This window comes from Aquarana catesbeiana, linkage group LG02 (genome assembly GCF_042186555.1).
Source record: "Aquarana catesbeiana isolate 2022-GZ linkage group LG02, ASM4218655v1, whole genome shotgun sequence".
NCBI lineage: Eukaryota > Metazoa > Chordata > Amphibia > Anura > Ranidae > Aquarana > Aquarana catesbeiana.
Genome location: NC_133325.1, coordinates 128,413,833 through 128,435,869, shown reverse-complemented (window position 1 = coordinate 128,435,869; position 22,037 = coordinate 128,413,833). Strand labels below are relative to the sequence as shown.

General features: G+C 41.0%; 1 protein-coding gene across 1 annotated transcript in view; it reads right to left on the bottom strand.

The window, feature by feature from the left end:
• Nucleotides 1-22,037, bottom strand: part of MICU2 (mitochondrial calcium uptake 2) — a 621,891-nt gene that overhangs the window by 61,905 nt on the left and 537,949 nt on the right. The window contains exon 7 of the mRNA XM_073613444.1: nucleotides 19,381-19,431. Within this exon, the coding sequence (XP_073469545.1) occupies nucleotides 19,381-19,431 (51 nt within the window). The remainder of the gene's footprint in view (nucleotides 1-19,380; nucleotides 19,432-22,037) is intronic.

The window sequence follows — 22,037 nt, the reverse complement described above, 5'->3', positions numbered from 1 at the left end:
TAATTTAAAGCTGAACTGCAGGAATTAGCCTTAAGAATACCTTGTATTCATTGAAAAAAATAAAAAGACCCTCCTTGGAATGAGATTATCTTGATAAAGCCTGGGCCTTCCAGTCCGACACTTCTAGACAAAGTAAATCTGTACTTGAGGAGGTGAAACGTAATCTGAACCTTCTTCTTGTAGACCAGGTGGAAAAAACTATTAGGCCCAGGAAATATACCAGGAGTCAGGAAACACGGCTACACAAGCAGCCTGCTTAAAAATATTTAGGCTCGTCAACATTTAGCAGATCTCTACATCTCTAGCAGAGGACCTCTTCTCGACCTCTTCTTCTCCCCTGCTATCAAACCCTAGAAGTTCACAAAAGACTGGATCCAGATGGGTTCTCAGTCTCCTATTACAAATGTTTCTCAGACATTTTGGTGCCTCTTTTACACCTTTAACGACATTCGCAACCGGCATTCTTTTCACCCAGAATCCCTCCTGGCTTTCATCTCTAAGATCCCCAAACCAAACACCAAACCTACTCTCCTGGTTGAGGGCTCCAAGCGAAAAAAAGATACCCCTCAGGCTCCTCTCACTTGACACAAGGAAAGTGTTTAATACTGTATCCTGGCCTTACTGTTTTACTAAGTGAGGCTTCGGCCCAAATTTCTCCTTTGGATTTGGATAAACTCTCCTATAACATACGTGAAGTATGCAGGCCTACTCTTCCCCCTTTCCTGTTATGCAAGGCACTAGGGAGGACTGCCCACTGTCCCCGCTTTTATATACTTTAAGTATTGAGCTTCTTGCGCAACTCAGGAATCCCCAAATGTGTCTGGATTAACAGTAGCTGCCTGCCACTATAAATTTAGCCTCCTTGCAGATGAAGACATTTTGACTAACAAAGCCATTAGTTTTGCTGTCCAACCTCCACAAACTTCAGACGCAATTTTGGGTCATATTTGGGCTTGCAGGTTAACGCTACAAAATCTAGGGCTTTAAACATTTTCCTTCCTTCTCCCTTATTCCATATCCTCCAAATGCTTCAATATCATTGGGAGCATCATAAAATCCCATATCTGGGTGTGTACTTGATAAATAATTATTCTACTCTTTCAAGGCCATTATCCCCCTCTCCTTCGCAAACTCAAACTTCTATTACATAACTGGGAAAAAGATAATACATGGAGTTTTGTTTTGATTATGTTTTTTGTACTGAGTGCATGTTGGGAAAGTTTTTATTGTTCGGTGAACTTTGAGTTACTCAGTCATCAAAATATGCAGACTTTATATCATTAGTGAATGCTTTCATGTCAGCCCTTTCTTGGCAGAATGTGGTATTGGTTAAAAAATGGCTGTCTTATCAACACTTTTTTAAGCTTCAAGGTGTAAGAAGAGACATTCATGCCAACGGTAGTTCGGCATTCAGACAGATTTTCTTCTAAGACACATAGTTTATGATTTGTTACTTATGTTAGGCATAGAATGCTCATTAGATAATGCAGTTATGCCTGAGTGGGCTTTCCACCCAAAACGCGGGATATGTGCGCTTCTGTTTGAATTGGTAGGCTTTATCTAGACACACACTTTGTAATCTGTGGTACTGTGGCATGTTGACTAGATTACAGCTATCTTGAGATACCATTTTTGAGTTGATCTCACTTGCAAAGAACGGTTTTTGGGTTTTGATGCGTGCCATATGCCAAGCAAATACATAGTTCACTGTACATGGCACATGCTATCTGCTGCTAATTAGGTGAGCTGCCAGTTATTGCTAGATGTTAGGAGTCTGCGCTCCCGTTTCTCAGTGGATGGAGAGCTTGTTCTACTCCTCCGCGGCCTGAGAGCCTCCAGTACTGAGAAATGCAAGTGTTTTTCAGAGATTCCTTTTAACCTGTATTTGATCTAAAGACCATTATATTAAGCAGTTTAGAACATCATGACTATTCTTCCTTTATGTTTGTAAGAAAAACGCTAATCACATTTCCTGCATATAACATTTGTTGGGTGGTCTTTACTGATTCAATTATATTCAATCACCTTTCCCACTTGCCCTTTGCAGTGTCATTATAGTCCCAATCAACATTTCTCTTGGCTGATCCATCAACAGCCATCTTATTTAATAAAAAATAAATTATTCAGTGAACCTTTCTATTCAGGCTGTTTTATAAAGCTGCAATAGTAATAATAAGCAAGTACCTTTAGGTGCCACCTACCCCCCTAAAATACAGGTGCTCTGATGTACACAGGGATTGAATTACTAAAACTAGAGAATGTAAAATCCAGTGTGGCTTTCAGTTTTATTTATTTTTTTTGTCAAAGCCTAATTGAACAAGGTGAAGTTAGAAGCCAACTGCTCAGTTGCACTAGATTTTGCACTCTCCAGTTTTAGTAAACAGTGTGACTGGCTTGCACCCCTTGCTCTTGAATTCTTCCATTATCAATAGCTAGGCACAGAAAGTGAGAATGAGCAGACCATCCCATCAAATTTATGAAGAAAAGTCGATATATGCATATTGGGTTTTGCAGCTACCCAGGAAGCTTGCATTTTGGTAGTAATGTGCAGGCACTTCAGGTTGCCTATAACCACAAACACCATTCCAAGACTGTTTGCATTAAACACGTCATTCACACAAAAGTGAAGACAACCCACAGCACAGACTGCATAAAGTATAAACCAACATTACTGGTAATGTGCTGTCACAGGGTAGTGTCTGGAAAAACTAGTACTCATCTTTATCAGTTTCTTTGTGTCTGCGATCCTAGGCCCAGAGGTTTAAATGTTTGAAATAAGCCCCACCCATCCCAGGGCTCAACCCCAACCCCCGTCAATCAGCTATTATATTCCAGAGCCTCTATTGCCAACTGAGGCTTTTATTACTTCCCTGGCTCTAACTAATGACCAATCACAATACAATAATATAAAGAGTAGATTGTCCATTTAGGGTGGGTGACAGAATGAATGTCTCAGTACTGGTTACCCATATACCTTTATATTTTAATCTTTAGGAGTTTCAGTGGAGTACCTAATAAATTGATTGGCAAAGTAGAAAAAGCTTTATCAAACTGCTCAGTGCTATTCTACTGATAACGGTGATGGCTAGATCCATGATATTCCCCAAAAAATATAACCATTACATACAAAAATGGATCACAGCCTAGTTTTTTTTTGTTTTTTTTTTTTACTTTATTTCACCTTTATTTGCAAAGTCATCACACCTCAAGTGAACAATCTTTCCATATAGAGATATTAGTGGCGTTAATAACTACCAAAAGCGTGTCTAAAATAAATTAAATGCACATAATTATTAACAAATTACGTGTACATTGTCAGAATGTGAGGTAAGAGAGATCGTGTAGTAATAAATCTCATCCTATTATAACACATTTATAAACAGATGTTAAGCACATACAAGGAACCCCTTAAATTCTTTAAACACTGAAACCTAGATCTGAAATGTTAGCACAACATGCAATATTTCGTCAAAAGACAAACCGTTTGGAAGAGAACTGCAACTTTTCCAGTGATCTGTAGGTGTCAAATTTTCCATACAGCGCAAAAAACAAAAAAGGAATTTAGTGATGTTAGTGCATTCTGCTGGCTTACAACTAATTACACGGATTTGTATACCATCTCCTTACCTGAAACTTGATTTTATTAACTCCCAAAATGCAAAAGGTGGAGCAATGCGCATTTTCTGGTCTGTAGTCTGCCTGGGTATCTTGTTAAAACTCACATTTTATGCCATCTTCATTATGGGGACTACCACAGACCTAAACTCGTAATACATACTATTGTCCAGAGACAAAAAGAAAAAGTTGAGGCAGATTCTGTTGATAGCTCTGCCAGACACAGGAGATCCATCCATACAGAATCTTATGCAAATTTTATGAATGCCCTGTACAGGTGGACCATTTATAAACTGCTTTGATGGCATGAGTGACTGATTGGTGTATAGATATATTTATGTATATAGTGACAGTGAGAACTGTGAGAATATAGGAAAATGTGATGCAGGATTTACATTTAGAGTAAATGCAACGTTCCAGACTAGTGTTTCTGGGCAGAGAAAGCCATGTATTTGTCTATCTCCGGATTCTGTAGTTCTGGATCGGAACTTTCAATTTTGTGTCTGGGTTTTGCTAGACGCCTGCAACCTGGCTGAGTACACAGGTGTGCAGGGTCCTTATATACTCAGGCCTGAGGATAGCTTAGAGCTTCCAGTTGGGAGACTTCCCCCAGTGTGGAAGATGAAAGGTCTCACCCCGGGGTCAGGGGGTCCCAGCCAGAATCCAGGAGACAGAAGGCCTTGTTCCAGGAGTCAGATGGGCTCCTATGCGGGAGTCTTGAGAACACTAATCCATTGGCCAGAGGTGAGGCCGTGCAGCAGAGCGCTGTGACTAAAGTCTAGAGCAGGGGACTCAAACTGGCGGCCCTCCAGCTGTTGTGAAACTACAAGTCCCATGAGGCATTGTAAGACTGACAGTTACAAGCATGACTTCCACAAGCAGAGGCATGATGGGACTTGTAGTTTTGCAACAGCTGGAGGGCCGCCGGTTTGAGACCCCTGGTCTAGAGAGCCAAATATCCTGGAGAGCTTGACAACACAGTCAGAGACTGGTAAGAGGTGTAGCGTGGTACTGCAGGTGAAGTTGAGTGAGCTTATGAACCAGGTGGCTTGGCATTTTCCAGTGTTTGTATTCTCCTGAAGCTGGAGAAGATCCCATGGTAAACTGCATGTTGGACGGTTTTGCTTTCTGCCGTTTTAATAAAAGTGAGCTACCAGGCCCTTAAATATAGTTCCTGTCTGCCGTGGACTCGCTGTATAAACACATCTACCACGAGAGCCAACTATATATACTGTAAATATCCACACAATTCCAAGGCAGGCGAGTCGCTTAAAGTGGATGTAAAGGCAGGAGGTTTTTTATCTTAATGCATGCTATGCATTAAGATACAAAAAAGGCTTCTGTGTGCAGCAGCCTCCCTCACACTTACCTGAGGTCCCTCTCTGTCCAGCAATGTGCACGAGTGTCTCAGCCGTCTGAGATTCTCCCTCCTGATTGGCTGAGATACAGCAGCAGCACCATTGGCTGCCACTGCTGTCAATCAAAGTCAACTAGCCAGAGGAGAGAGGGGACAGGGCCGGGTCGGGGCTCTGTGGCTAAATGAACACAGGGAGCTGTGTCTCGGCTTGCGTGCCCCCATAGCAAACTGCTTGCTGTGGGGGCACTCAGCAAGAGAGAGGGGCCAGGAGAGCAGAAGAGGGACCCGAGAAGTGGAGGATCCGGGCTGCTCTGTGCAAATCCACTGCAACAGAGCAGGTATGTAGAACAAGCCTTTCACCCACTGAGTCACCGTTGTCCTAACCAATATGACTGTAATGAAGTGTGGTCCAGTGGATTACAAACAAATACATGTGTAATTTCTTTATAACCTAATATTACTGCAATCTGTGGTCCAGTGGATTATCTGTTATAAAGATATATTCACAGGTTACGCGTGCAGAAATCTGGGGTCCAGTGGTCCACACAAGTGAATATTTTATAAAGCATGGACTGGACTGGTCAGTGTTGTCGTTACAAAAAGGTCATTATGAGCAAGTAACTTCTTTTAACTAAACACTGCTGCAGTTTGTGGTCCCGCAGTTTATCGATAATAATATGTACAGCATTCTTGCTACAATCTTTTTTCCAGTCGATTACAAATTTAAATGTGTACAATTTTTTTTAATACCCTTACAACTCATTGAAACAGTACTTCATTTCTCCTGAAAAGTGATCAAATTAAAAGCAATTGTCTCATGTACTGTATACCTGCATGCTTTTTGTATGTCATAGAACACAAACTGTGAAAAGAGATCATATACTTTTTAACCACTTGAGCTCTGGAAGATTTTACCCCCTTCATGACCAGGCCATTTTCTTGCTATGCGGCACTGCACTACTTTAACTGGTAATTGCGCACTCATTTAAAGCTGTACGCAAACAAAATTTATAACATTATTTTCACACAAATAGAGCTTATTTTTGGTGCTATTTGATCACCGCTGGGTTTTTCATTTGTTGCAATATAAAAGGAAAAAAGGCAGAAAATAACAAATAAATGATAATAATTCTACTTTCGGCTATAAAACATATCCAAAAAAAAGTCTCTTCATAAATGCAGGCCAAAATGTATTCTGCTACATCTTTGGTAAAAAAAAATCCCAATAAGTGCATATTAATTGGTTTTCGTGAAAGGTATAAGGTCTACAAACTATGGTATAGATGCTGGAATTTTTTTTTTTTATAATAGCAATGGTGGTGATCAGTGACTTATAGTGGGACTGTGATAGTGTGGCGGGCAATCTGACACTGACACTTTGAGGGAACTGACTAACAGTGACAGTGACAATCTCAAGTGACACCAATACAGTGATCGGTGCTAATAATATACACTGTCACTGTACTAATGACACTGGCTGGGAAAGGGATATCATCTAGTGCAATCAACTGTGTTTACCGTGATCTGTCGTGATAGGTTAGCTGGCCGGTACACTGATCAGTCATCGGCAGTGTCTGGGGGACACAGCCGGTAACCGAGCGGCCCCACAGCCCCGTACAAGGCACGTTTTGGGAGGACATCATATGACATCCACCCCGGAATGACGAATGTGGTTAAATGGAGAAAAATAATCACTCTGTTGATTGGTATCAAGATAGACCACAGAATGCAAAGGTTTAGAGTCAACAGAAGTGTAGTCAACCTCCCTAGGCCGCAACAAGAAAATCAACCCCAGATTGAATAGTAGGAAAATATGAATAGTATTTTAAAAACCAGGGAAAACTTCCAAAGAGATATAAGCTGAACTTCAAGAACAGGGTGCATCGGTGTCTGATCACACCATCTGTTAATTTTAAGGCCACTGTTCCTCAAAAAGTAAGAAGAAACAGGAGGACTCCACTGTTAAAATAAAACATTAAAAAAGAAAAACTAGAATTTGCAAAGCCATAAAGCTTCTGGGGGGTTGTCCTATGGACAACTGAGAGAAAATTGCAGCTTTTTGTCAAGTCACATCAGCTTTATGTTCACACAATAAAAAAAATATTTTAAAGGAAAGAACACCGTACCTATTGTGAAACATGGAGGCGGCTTGTATATGTTTTGGAGCTGCTTTGCTAGGTGCCCTGAATCTGTGCAGGGCACAGTAAAACCTCAATACTATCAAGGAATGCTGAAGCAAAATATACTGCCCAGTATATCAGGAAGCTCTTTCTCAGTTGTGGGTCATGGGTCCTCCAACAGGATAATAATTGAAAACACACAGCTAAAAGCAGAGAATAATTGAAAGAATAAAACAATGGGCTATTCAGAAGTGGCCTACTATAAGCCCTCATCTGACTCCTATTGTACATTTATGGAAAGAGCTGAAACCCCATACAGTCCCTAAGAACCCAAGAAGAGTGGGCTAAACTACTAGTTGGACGGTGCAGAAGTCTAATTGAGAGCTAGAGAAATCTCTGTAAGCAAAGTCTGTTTTTTGGGTCATTGTGGGTTCCTCTTTTTTTCATGAAATTTTCCAACAAATGAGTCCATGCTTGTAAGTGAATAGTATATTATATTATAATATATATATATATATATATATATATATATATATATATATATATATATATATATATATATATATATATAGGGATGGCGAGGACTGGTCTTCCGTGGATATATTGTTATAAAAGGATCATTATGATTGTGTGGAAAACACAATGATGAACGACAATCACTTTGTTCAATTCGAAGTTATTTCAGAAAAAAATTGTGTGAAAGTATCTAAAACCCAGGACAAACATGTATTATATTGCAGCTTACCAATCATTAGATGTGATGGATACTATAGTTTTTTCTTATTCAAGCTTTTTAATCTGGTGATCACGAGAATCGCATTCCACACTTACACCCCCCTATATCTATGAAGAGATTCATGGCTGCCACCCAGGCTGGATCTCAAACATGTCATCTTTTGTTCTATTACATGAAGGTGGGGAGAGCAGTCATTTACAGAAGGAAGATAACATTGTTTTTGCTTTCAGTTCATTTATCTCAAATGTCTTGACAAGGGTACTGCATTCCTGGCAAGATAAACAAGTATTTTCTCTACTTACTGCAGGCGTAGGCACCTCGGAACTCCAGTTGTGGTGAAACTACAAATCCCATCATGCCTGTGATTGTCAGGGTCTTGCAATGTCTCATGGGACTTGTAGTTTTACCACAGCTGGGGGGCCGAGGTTGCCTACCCCTGACTTACTGAAACGTTCTTAGCCTGAAAAAAAAGAAAACAAATGCAGCCACCCATTTGGTAACACTGCAATATATTAAATTTTTGTTCTTGGGTTTAGTTATCCTTTAAGAGAAGTGTACTACACTTAGCTTTCTGTTGGGCCACACATGGGAAATGTTTACTGTTGCTACCTTTCTCCCATCCTATCACTGATTGTCAAGGATGCTGCTGGCTTCCTTCAGGCAACAAGTTCCTAGCAACCAATGACAGTGGGCAGAGACTGATAGGGAACTAGGACATTAGATTCCCAATCAGGTTCACTTTTTTCCTTGTGACTTACAGCCCGCGGATTCCATAGTCAATAGTAGGGGAACTATTGTCTCTGAATCCCCTTAAGGCTTTGCGCACCCTTCTACAAAACTCCTTGGCTGCTGAGCTGTCTGTGTGATAGTTGCTGCAGCAGGGTCTTGTCCCTGATAGTTGCAGTGGCAAAGCTAATATCCTGAGGACCCACTGGCCTCAATGCACCTCCACACATGAAATGTCAGTGCCTGCCCCTAATTCATGTATCTGTTTCCAACAGGTACATGCAATGGGGCATTTTTCATGTACAGGTAGTCCCCAAGTTGCAAACATCTGACTTACTTACAACTCATACTTACAAATGGAGGGAGACAACAGGAAGTGAGAAGTAATCTACCCCTAAGAACAGAAATTCACTCCTGTAAGAGTTACCCTAGGAAAAAAGTGTCTCTACTGAAGCTTTATCACCAATCCTTGTTTCCACAACAACCAAAAATTTTCAAAATCCAATTGTCACAGGGACAGAAAGTGAGGTGAAATCGTCTTAACAGGGGCACAGACAGCAAACAAACCTTGCAGGGATGTTAACCCTTCACTATGCTATCCAAAAAAAAATATATATATTTTTTTAGCTGGAGTTACACTTAGAAAATGTACCTGTTACAACTTATAGACAAATTCATCTTGTTTGTAACCCGGGGGCCGACTGTAGAGGTACAATGTAAAGGTAAGGAGTATAAAGTACCCAGTTGGTGGTCTTTCTATATCAGCAAGGTCTAAATGCAGAAATTTCATGGTGGATAGATTTTCTGAGGCTGTCCAAGCTCTTCTATTAGGAGCACAAACATACCAGCAGTATGAGGAAGGAGTGCGTTAAACCTTGGTAGAGGAATTCAACTTGCTCACTAATCCATCCTTTTTCAACCAGGGTGCCCAGACATCCTGGGGTGCCTTGGCAAAATGCATATAAATTGTCCAGAAAGTGTATACAAGCCAGCTGGGTTGATCAAGCCAGCCTTTTAGTTACACAAAGCCACAAGTTTTCACTGTGCACCATTATAACCCTCTAGTTGCTGTCTCCCTAACAACCACTGACATCATCGGTTGAAAAGGAGGACGTAGGGCACCCGCACAGCATTGTTTTTGCCACTCTCCCAATCCATCACCACTGGGGTCACATTAGCTGAGTGGGGGAGATAAACTGAGGAAGAACAACAACACTGGAATACTAGTCAGTACCAGTGTGCAAAGGTGTATTTGCTTTAGAAGAATAAATCACCTCTATTGTTGGGTGTCCTATGTGTGTGGAGGTTGCTGCCTACTGGAAAACTTTTACTTTTGTTTTTTACATTTTAGAATGGGGTGCCTCGAGATTGTGCATCATTTTAAAAGGTGCCTTGGCTGAAAAAAGGTTGAGAAACACTGTACTAATCTTAGGTTACTTGTCAAAATGATCAATAAATTTATGGATATTAGTAGCTTAAAGGATAAGTCCAGCCTGAGCTTTTCTATGGATCACAGGAGTGCAATTAGTTTTGCACTACTGTGACCCGTTTTCAGCAGAGAGCGGTCTGAAGTCCTCTCTCTGCTGACGTCACTGGAATCAGTCCAGGCAGCACGCGTCATCCCGACTTAGGGGAAGCCTGGATCCGCCAGCTGGCTGGACTCAACCTTTTAGCGAGCCGCTGAGATGGCAGCTCCCCGCCCCTCCACAGCTCAGCACTCCAATGAGCGTGGAGGAGCAGAGTAGGAGAGATGCTGACTGACAGGCAGCATCGCTTCACTCCGGGAGGGGAGAGAACCGAGCCATCGGTGATGTCAGTGGCTCCGTTCTCAGTAAAGAGGCGGCGGGCGACAGATGCAGCATCGGTCTGATGCTGCATCCACATAGGCAGGTATGAATAGGCAAAAACAAAAAAAACATACTTCTCTAAGTGTGTATGCAAATCTAAACAATCTTGGTCACTCTCTCCCACCTTCAGAACCTCCCTATTGGTAAGTAAATTCATTACATTAAAGAGCCAACTGTGAGACTTGGGACATGAGGGCAAATCTACATTTGCATATAGTTTTAGCTGCATTGGTTTATACTAAGGCTGATTTAGTAAAACAATTGAGAATCATCACTCAAACTGTTTCAATTATCCAAACCTGTGAAAAGCAAATTCCTGTTTTTTTTATTTTTTTATTTCATTGAGCATGACTGGCCATAGGGAACACAACTATAATTTAATGAGTGAAAATTTTTTTAGCTCTTTAAGTAAATCAACCTTATTACACTAATGCCCCGTACACACGGTCGGAGTTTGTTCGGACATTCCGACAACAAAATCCTAGGATTTTTTCTGACGGATGTTGGCTCAAACTTGTCTTGCATACACACAGTCACACAAAGTTGTCGGAAAATCCGATCGTTCTAAACGTGGTGACGTAAAACACGTACGTCGGGACTATAAACGGGGCAGTGGCCAATAGCTTTCATCTCTTTATTTATTCTGAGCATGCGTGGCACTTTGTCCGTCGGATTTGTGTACACACGATCGGAATTTCCGACAACGGATTTTGTTGTCGGAAAAAATTATATCCTGCTCTCAAACTTTGTGTGTCGGAAAATCCGATGGAAAATGTGTGATGGAGCCTACACACGGTCGGAATTTCCGACAACAAGGTCCTATCACACATTTTCCGTCGGAAAATTAGACCGTGTGTACGGGGCATAATGCAAGAATGATTCTGATGATTTAAGGAATTATTCATAATAAAAGGTGAAGACCCGCGTACACACGGTCGGAATTTCCGACAACAAATGTTCTATGTGAGCTTGTTGTCGGAAATTCTGACCGTGTGTAGGCTCCATCGGACATTTGTTGTCGAAATTTCCAACAAAAATTTGAGAGCTGGTTCTCAAATTTTCCGACAACAAAATGTTCGTAATCAAGCAGAAGAGCCTCACTGGCTGTTGAACTTCATTTTTCTCAGCTCCTCGTATGTGTTGTACGTCACCGGGTTCTTGACGTTTGGAATTTCCGACAACATTTGTGCGACCGTGTGTATGCAAGACAAGTTTGTGCCAACATCCGTCGGAAATAAATCCAGGATTTTGTTGTCGGAATGTCCGATCCTGTGTACGCGGCATAATAGTGAATTTCTCTCACCTTAACATGCTGTACCTACGTGAGGATTTTATATATAAAAAAGTGCAATTCATCTTAAATCTCTGAAAGCCTACAGTCTCACAACATGTCCGGGACCTAGCTTTTACTCTGTCACCACTTGCATCATAGCACCCTTTGAACCCAACAAAAATACTAGCCAACATAAAGAGACATTTTTGTTTTGGAGAGAAAAGGGGGAGGGTTAGGAGTTTTCAACAAAACTATTCTTATGACATCTAAATAGCCCCTGTGTCTCTTATCCTTCTGAAGAGGTAAGATGAAAGATGAGCATTTTTCATGAGACTTAATACTAATGGCTATTTAGCTTTCAGCATATCTTAAGTAACCAAACCCATTAGTTCAGTGTAGGTCTTCATGCTTATTGCATATGTGACATTTCAAATATTTTATAGCCTGGCCTCTTCCAGTAGCAGGGCGGAATTAAGTGCTCACATTTTACATGAGGTTATCGCTTAAACAGTGCTAATACGATAATGCATGCAAACTGTATTGCTATTCTGAAGTCAACTGACACTCTCTAACCCTTTCCTTGCTAAAGGTGGCTATATTACACCACCAAAGAGCCAAAAGGAGTAAGAAGCCTGCTGCGGCTTGCACGGATTAATTCTGGATAACTTTTTAGAATATAGATCAGGAAGGAGGCAAAGAATTTAAAGTTGTAAGAGCGTGTCTAAGGTAATAAACGTATATTTGTTGATGCGGCTCCATACATGAGTCAAGCTCTTTTGTGTTGTTCGGAAATCTTGGCTGATTAGCAGAACATTCTTGTAATAACACCTCTGAGCTGGGGCACAAGGAAGCCTCTCAGAGCTCTCCAAAACATTGATGGGAAGGAGACACATATAAACAATACATATCGCGGCTTATCTGCAATGACAAAGCCTAGCTCTGCTTTTATAATAAATATGCACTGACTTGTTTGCGAGTCACTTTATCAGCTGGGATTCCAAGGTGGGATTGGCAAGGCGTCAAGTACAATGTTAGAGGGAGTAGCAGACCAGATTTAAACACTACAAAATATAGCCATCTTTGAAACAAGAAAGGGAAAGGGGGGAAACGCACAAGAAGGCTGCTGGGAGGGTTGCATATAACCTTAAATGAACGCACATTCCTTCTTAATGTTCTAGTTTAGCTCATTTACCTGAAATGTGCTCAGTGCCAGCCTTGTTTGGTAAGGTCACTGATCAATATTCCTAGAAGTGATGGTGGTTACAGAGTCAGGGTGGCTTCAAGGCATCTTGAGGATGTTTTAGATACCCTTAGCAAAAACATAATTGCTACATCTATAGGCTTGCTACTGAGAAATTAAGATAAGAATATTTTCTGGATTTTAGTTAGAACTCTACAAGCAAACAGACCGTCATTTTGAAAACATGACCATTGTGCATCAGGTGGTGCTGGCACATATTTGTCATATAATGTCAATGGCTAACTTCAAGCCACCAGTAACAATGAGCACAGCATCACAAGTCTTTTCATAAATATTGTTTTTCTTTCTTTCCACATAGATTTACAAGAGAATGGGGCTTTGGAAATGTGCAGTACCTTTTCAATATAGCAAGGCAAATTAAACAGGTTATATATTTTGTGTTTTATTTTTCTTAGCCCATATAAATCTCCTTTGGCCTCATGCACACTGCTGCTGTTAAACTCATGTTTTTGTCAGTTTAAACGTATTTCTATTACTGCCCTTGAAAAAATGCAGCTCAGCGATTACGAAAAACCAGTGCGAGTGAGGCTTTAAAGTGGTTGTAAACCCTTAAGCCCCGCACACACGGGAAGAATGTCAGGAAACATTTGCCGGTACAAAAAATACAGGCCGATATTCTGCCCTTGTGTAGGTCGGTCTGTCTGACAGAAGCTGGCTGTTTGGCTGACTTCTGTCTGACATGCATGCTGGAAAACCAGCAGCCGACAGACTCCCGATCGGCGCTCTCATCCAATGGCAAAGATCGCTGATCGGAGTGTTCTGGCGAGGGGGGGGCCGTCCCCCTGTCAGAACACAATAGCTCAGCGGGGGAGATCGCTGGACTAACCTTGCATGGTTAGTACAGCGTCTCCGACCGGAGTTGATAGTTTTTTCGTGCAAGCAGGGTTGCATGAAAAAAAAAACAAACAAATAGTGTGTACCTCGCTTTACATATACCCAGTGAAGTGACTGGCCTCAAGTGATACACAGAGATGAAACAAATCCTCCTACATAAGTTGTACCAGTTTATTTGCAGTCTTCTCTTCTCTACAGATATTCAAAGTGCAGAATCAAGAAAGTTTGTCTTAACTGTCAGAAAAAAAAAAGGGGGTGGAGAGCTGAAGTCACATGCTGCAGAGCTCAGTGTGGAGAGTTCTGAGAGCTGATTGGAGGGAAGCGACACGCCCCCTTCACATAGAAACAGAGCTGAGGCTGTTAAAGCATCCACCCTAAAAAAAACAAAAAAAAAAAAAACATAAAAATGCTCCTAAAAATCTGAAAAAAAAAAAAAAAAATGAAAAAAAAAAATTTTGTTAACAGAAATGGCTGTTGCTAGGGAGATCGTCCTAATTTGCCACTTCCTACTCCACGGTGGTCTTCATTCTTCTCCTCCTCGCGTTTTCTTCTGGGGAATGGGGCACACTGTGTTCTGGGAACTGTGTGTATCCCAGAACACAGCCGGCCATTCACAAAGCGACTCACGCTTGCGCAGTAGGAAATGGGCAGTGAAGCCGCAAGGCTCCACTGCCTGTTTTCCTTAGTTCGAATGGCGGTGCCGGGACCCGATCTGATGGACGGATCGGCCTTGGGCGGCCGACATCGCGGGAACCATGGACAGGTTAGTGTGCTTATTGAAAGTCAGCAGCTACAGTGTTTGTAGCTACTGACTTTTAGATTTTTTTTTTTTCAGCTGGACCTCTGCTTTAATCAGCTGAAGCTCCCTCCTGTCACCTTTTTTTCTCTTGGTGTCAGGAAAACTTATCATGCTGATAGAGGAGTGAAGCAGCAGATATAAATGACAGTGCTCTTAATTGAGACAAGTACACAATATAGAAGGATATGCTGTGTTTATATTTCATGCACATTGCTGTATCGAAATGGGGCTCAGGTAAGTAAAAGAGGGGCTGAGGGGGGAGCTGCACCCAGGTTTTTTTACCTTAATGTACAGAATGCATTAAGGTAAAAAACCTTCTGCCTTTAGAATCTAGTTTATCTTCATTCATCTTACAAACATGGATTAAAAAAGGTAGAGAGTAATAGCAGATAAAGCATATTTGCGTCCATTTGGATGTCAATGAGTCTATAAGCTCTCTCACAACTGGAGGTCACCTGATTGCAAAGCTAAAATGAACTTTTTTGTAGCCTATCTTCATCTGTGTTTTTCTGAATGAATTCAAGCTTCCTGACATAGTACTGAATGCATGACCCCCTTGGAAATAATTTCATGGCTTTTATGACACTGAATCTAGCAGTTAAAGAGAGCATTCATCTTTGAAAGCTGCAACCCAGCTACATTATACATATTGCTATTACTATTGGCATAATTGGCAGACCTGGCATTGTCTGATAGCTCCCAGGCATCTACTGCAAATGAAGATCCTTAGGTGGTTTCGGTGTTACTATATTAGAGTCTCAGACATCAAAGAAAGGCACAAACTAAAAGTTACTTAAGAATAAAGCTAATGCAATAGTCTGATATTTATTTTATGGATAAAAATTAAAACTAATACATATCAGCTGTCCCTCAGGTTTAGAATACACATGTGCCTCCCAGCAGCCTCTTAGGTCATTCATTACATTACTGTCTCAACACCTGTTGCATTAATAATTTTCATTAGCACAAGGCCAAACACAGGCCTTAATCATACCATTTAATTCAAATGTTTAATTTTATTACGGAACAAAGATTTTTTTAGTATCCTTGTTTCATATGCTTTCTTCATAAATATCTTCTCATTAAAGTTACCAGTCTCCCACCCAGATATTCTCGATCCAAGATTATGACATTAAAAGAACTCAAAGCAGATGCAGAAGAAATGCAAGTCCAGAGAACTGTTAAATATAAACCGATAATGATTTGCCGTCTGGGTCTGTGCAACAATAGCACACAAAGAATATCCTGTGCACGATCAGTCTTTATTATAAACCGCCCAGTTGGGTGAGAATCTTGGGCGGCAAAAGATTTTCCCTTTCCCTTTTCCTGATTTAAAACGTCTTGACTTTTGCCACATCGACACATCCTAGAAACACCTGTCTATGATCTACGTGGGCCTCCTGAAGGAACCTAGACTTCAGTCTGGAGTGGACTCCAGCCAGAGTCATATAAGGGTAAAATCGCATACAACACTGAAAGACAGCCAGAATCTACTCTTGTGTATTGGCTATTTGTTCAGCAAAGAGAAGTGGTGAAAAGAGCAAGCTGGGACCTTTTCCTAGAAACGTGTGCAACAAGGGACAAAACACACAAAAAACATCCTGCAGAAAATGAAGACTGCATACCACTGCTATAAAGACAGGGCGGTGTGTTTTCAGCCCCCCAGACTCTGTACCAGACTACAGTTGTTTTAGCACATTTTACTTGGATTACAAAGTTGAGCAAGTAGTTAGATATACAGTTTTACATGCCAAGTGGAATGGCATAGTTTTCTGCAAGGTCTGTTTTAAAGTGTACCTGTGTCCAGACTATCCATACCAAAGTATTTACATATTTTCAACAGACATTAAAAGCAGTTTAAACTAAGCCCTTGCTCGCCTCTGCAGCTATATGCACTGTGGAGAAAATGATCTTCAAATTCACAACAGAGGCACTAAAATCACAACTCCATTTCCCTTTATTTTGCAAGGAAGAATAATTTTGACAGCCTTTTAATGTAAGCAAACACCAGGTATTTCTAAAGCCGGCCATGGATGGATTGAATTTTGGCCGGTTCATTCGATACACCTATGAGCAGGCTGATTGTATGCAACTCGATCCATCAATCCGCTTGCGGACAACTAGCATGTCGGATTTTTGGCATGTGATTATTGCCAGCAGCTAGAGCCACTACAAAGGGGTGGGGAGGGGGAAAAGGAATGGAGCACGCAAGTTTCCACCTGTACCAGGTCAAAAAAGTCTAATGACCGTTACTGTATCCTGTACCCGTTAGGGTACTGTTGCTGTAACAATTGGATATTAATTAGGGAAAAGAGGGGGAGGGGAATAAGCCCATTGGAGGAGGGCCTAATGAAAGAGGTTACTACTAGCAACAGAATATTCCCGGATATTGGTAAAGTAAAAAAAAAACACAACTTTATTCATATATTAACACTAAAATTCACAGTTGAAGTATAAGGTGCAGTGATTGATTGCATGTAACATGTAGCTAGAGCCACTAGCAGTTATCACTGTGTTCTCCCGGCAAGGACAGCCTTCCGTGCCCTCCCACCAGGAGAACACAATAGCGCTGCTGGAGGGCACTGACTCTGTTGATGGGGGCATCTGGTGATTTTCTTTCCTGTAACCACGGATTGCATTAATCTATGGCCTGCTTTTATTTTTAGGGTCAATGTACACTAGGCGGCTGAAAAAAAGCCAGAACCTCTGGCAGAAAAAGCATAAAAAGCTCTCATAGTGGCTTGTTTTGCACAGGAGTTTATGTGCATTCATTGGCATTTTATTGGCTTTTATAAGTATTTTTTCCCCAAAATAATCCCCTCTGCTCATTTTTCACCATAATTAATGTACATGTGAAAAAACGCCAAACGCTCCTAAATGTGTTAGGCACATTATGTGTTTTTTTTCTGCCTGAAAGCTCCTCTCAAACGCACCTATGATGCTCCTCTGCAAATATGCCTGTAAACCCCAAAATGTGCATGGATAAATAAGCTAACAGAGTTGATTATACAGGCTGAAGAAAAGAAATGGCAAAAGCCTGAATAAGCAGCATTTTATGCCCAGTGTGCATGAGGCATTAAGGCCTGTACACACGATCAGAAAATTGTACGAAAAATACCCAAGCGGTCGTGCGATAATCTGATCATTAGTAAACAACTTTCGAGAGCCAATCACAACAATTCATACAAAATCATCGGATGGGGCAAGCATGAAAATTTTTCTTGCAAGATACCAGATTGTACGGTTTTCATTTAATCAGTACAGTTGTCATTTGAAAATACAATTTCCAAATTTTTATTCTGTCATACAAGAATTTTCGTAACTTTAGTAAACGCATCAATTTCAATAGGAGACTAGCATGCAAAAACAAAAAATTAATGATCACTCTTCCAATAATCTCATCATATGTACTAGGCACTAGAGTTTTTGTTGTGATTTTTAGTCTAGGTTCACGCTGACTGCGGGAATGAAATCGTGCGAGCTCAGCCGAACTCGCACGACTTCATTCCCGCATGTCAGTCCCGACTTCGGGGGCAATTTCAGAGACATCTGTGCGGGTTTCTGCACAGATGTCAATGAAAATCGCACCCCAAAATCGCCCAAAGTAGTACAGGAATCTACTAGATAAGGATACGGTGCGGCACTGCAAATTCGGTGTTCGGACGCTGGCAATTGCCGCCGATTAGGCATGCGATTTGACATATCAAATCGCATCAATGTGAACCAGGGCTTAAGGATAAATTTCTTCAGAGCACATGCAGCTACAGTAATTAAGTCAGTGATGGCCTTTTTTTTAAACTCTTGTACCGCTTATTAAGAATATGTCAAAAGTCCGAGCACAGGTGCGCTGTAAGGAGAACTAGTTATGAAAGGGTTTATTCTGAACAGTATTTAGTTACTTTTCAATTTGCAGATTGTCCTAGCAAAGATTTATTTTTCTCCATTTAGTTTTATGACTTTGTATCTGACACTTTGAACTCAGGCCAACTGCTGCCTGTTCACAGCCTAACCTTGCGCGCTACATGCTCAGCAGCAGAGAGCCAATTTGTAAGGTCAGAAAGCTGCAACTGTAAAAGTTTAGGGGGACCTTTGACATTCTAATTTGCATTTAGCAATGTCAATTTACATATTTTTATACAGCAAGGTTACTTTGAAGCAGTTTTCATCCTAGTGCACCAACAGCATCAAGGGTGTGCTGAGAACTTCCACCCACTATTGCTGCACATGGTGGAATATTTATGACCTTGCCCTAGTTCATTAAACAGGATTAAGCCTAGGTTCCCATTGGTCCGATTTGGCATGTCAAATTCACGGCTATTACCGGCAATAGCATCGTCCGAATCGATGTGATGCCGACTTTGCGGCGCCACACAGATTCCAAAAAGTAGTTCCTGCACTACTTTTGGGGACTTCGGGTGCAATTGCAAAAGACATCTGTGCAGGAACCCGCACAGATGTCTGTCAAATCACCCCCCCAAGTCAGACTGCATTGCCGGGTTGAAATCGTGCAAGTTCAGTTTATACCTTATTGCCAGTTCCTGATTTGTGGAAGAGGACTTAATTGCATGGAACCCTATCTGTCTACAGTATATAGAACAGCAATAACCATCTATCCTCATGGGGACAGCACAGTTAAAGTGGCCTATTGAACATATGACTAAAATACAGCTAAAGAGGCTAGGTGCAATTGCTTCCCATTCCATCTTCATAGTTCTGTCTGGATTCCAACACTTTTGTGACACTACATACATTTCAAATATTTTCCTCTTATATGCTACATGCATAAATCTAATTATTATGGCATACGTGTACCTGTGTAGAAGCGGTCGTGAATTCGTCTTTTGTGCCCATAATTTTCTGTAACTAAAGAAAAAGCAAAAGAGTAGTTAGTTATTTACTGTGCATTTTACTGTCAGGGTGTTCCATAATTATAAAAAGGCATGGCAACTTTTACATGTATGAATTCAATTTACAGTTTTGTTCCAATAATGAAATGTCTTCTGTACTTTGCAAATAAAGACAATTTATTTAGGTAATATTGAACCAAACATTATTAAAACTGTATTATATGCTCAAATTACAGTCGTTCTGGTAGATCTGGAGTATTTACCAATGCCCAAAGGAAGGGCTTCTATTTTAACCATGTACCTTGGATTCTCCCAAGAACAGAAACTTTCATCCCTGGACTCAGACTCCTACTACCACAAGCATCTAAAATGCAGTAAAACATGCAGCATTTGTATAGGGCTACATTGTGAATCACCCCCAACCACTAGATTACATATGTTCGTCTCCACAACTCACTCTAGAATTAAATTGAATTATGGATATGCATGTTTATTCTTACAGACTAATTTATTAATTCTACTTGGAAATGTTAAAGTAGAACGAAAGGCATTTTTTTTTCACTTTGGATAGAGTTTGCCATCTGTATCCCATTAGGATTTCCCTTCACTTTTCTGTTACATAGCCAAAACCGGAAGTGAGAGGAAATCCCTCCAAAACGAGGCAATACTTGGCTGTCACCAGGGTCATTAAAACTAGTGTCCCCATTGGAAGATTTCCACTCTATTACTGTTCTGATGTTAACCCAAAATGTGGGATTTTCTTTTACTTCCACTTGCAGCGATCACAGTAAACATGATAAATAGAGAATGTGAATCTCCGTAATGGGGCAAAGACGGCAATAAAAACCTGACAGGTGTTCTAAACCCTTTTCACACTATCCAAAACTAGAAAAAAGTTTTTCCTCTATCTATACTGTAAAATTGGGGGTGTTTAGCTCAGTGAAAGATGCATTTTTCCAGTGAGTTCACGGCAGTCAGTTATCAGGTTTAAGGGTGTGGCAGCCCATTTTTATTAAAAGGAAAAAAATAAAAGATTATACCCCATGTTACCCACACAGGGGTTCTTCTCCAACAAATTCAACAACTGAGAGGGAGAAATACCAGGCCATCGGGCCCCTAGGTTTACTTTGCCTTGACTTGCAGTTCCTTGCCAAACTGGCCTACTCCTGCCCTTAACAGGGTACTCCAGCCCCCCTGGGTTTGCCCACTGTCCCCAAAACCTCTGGACTTCCTCCAGACCCCTTGGATTTGCTAGCCGCCTCAGCTCTCCCAGCCTCCCAGACCATCTTCTGGTCCCCTAGGCCCTTGTAGCTGTCCCGACCTTCCCAGTCCTTCAGACAAGTCCCCCCTCACCAGGGATGTAGTCTCATACAGGGCAGACAGTTTTCCTGACAGGGGTCTGTCTTTAAACAGCAGCAAGCTGCTCACACTCCACCTTCCACCTCCAACTTCTCTCACCAGCCCCTTGTTTTTTTTTTTTTTTTTTTTTTAACAGAAAAGTTTTTATTGATCACAAAACACAAAAACAATACAAAAGAAAACAAAACAATGGTACATCATAAGTATATCATAGCAAGGTAGCCTAGCCATAAATAAAGGATCTTATCTAAATAAGCCAGATGAGAGTTGATGATGCTATACAATTAATATCCGGGGTATAAGACGGAGCATGGTATTCCTGACATTTGTCTATGATGATATAAGAAGTCAAGATGGAGTTGGTAGGGGGGAATGGGAAAAGAAAAGGGCATCTATATTGGACCCAGTTACACTATTGTGTCATCTTAGGTATATACTTGAACCAGACAGACCAGTGCAAGCTCGTTGGTTGGGAGCACATTAGTAGAAGAAATAAGCAACCTCCGAGGAATTTAAGTGGAAGAGGGAGGTACTCATATAGGTCTTGGCTATGCCTAATGCATCTTCTCGAGCACAACATAACAATCCAGGGACCTCAGGCAGGCAAGGACTATCCCCGTTACTTATCTCTTGACTACATATCTAAGACTGGAGAACCAATACATGTAGATAGTAGTACCATTAGTTATTAAACTAACTTCATTGGCCACCTCACACCTGAGGTGATCTAGTAGTCACCCATGGTTTCCAAACTTTGTCAAACTTTTGGGGGCACTTGCGGCCCATATATGTTAGTTTATATAAGGGCAGCACAGCCTCAACCAGGGCACGCCATTGAGTCACTGTGGGGGGAGTCGCTAGTTTCCATTGTTGGAGGAGAGCTTTCCTGGCATAGAAACATAAGTAAAATAATAATAGTTTGGTATGTGTGGAGTGCGTTATTAATTCTGTGATACCTAAAATAAGAATCTTGGGATCTAAGGATATGGGGATATTGGTGATAACATTAATCTCCTCAACCACTTTTTTCCAATACTCCTGAATGATAGGGCATTCCCAAATGACGTGATAAAACGTCCCAATTGATTGCTGACATTTTGGACATTTTTCTGATTGCGTGGGATATATCCGAGCTAGTCTCTGTGGAGTATAATAAGCCCTGTGTATGAACTTGAGTTGAATAAATCTATCCCTAGCAGAGATTACTGTCGGTATATAATTCTGCACTGCTATTTCCCAGTTTTCATCAGAAAGATCAGGGAT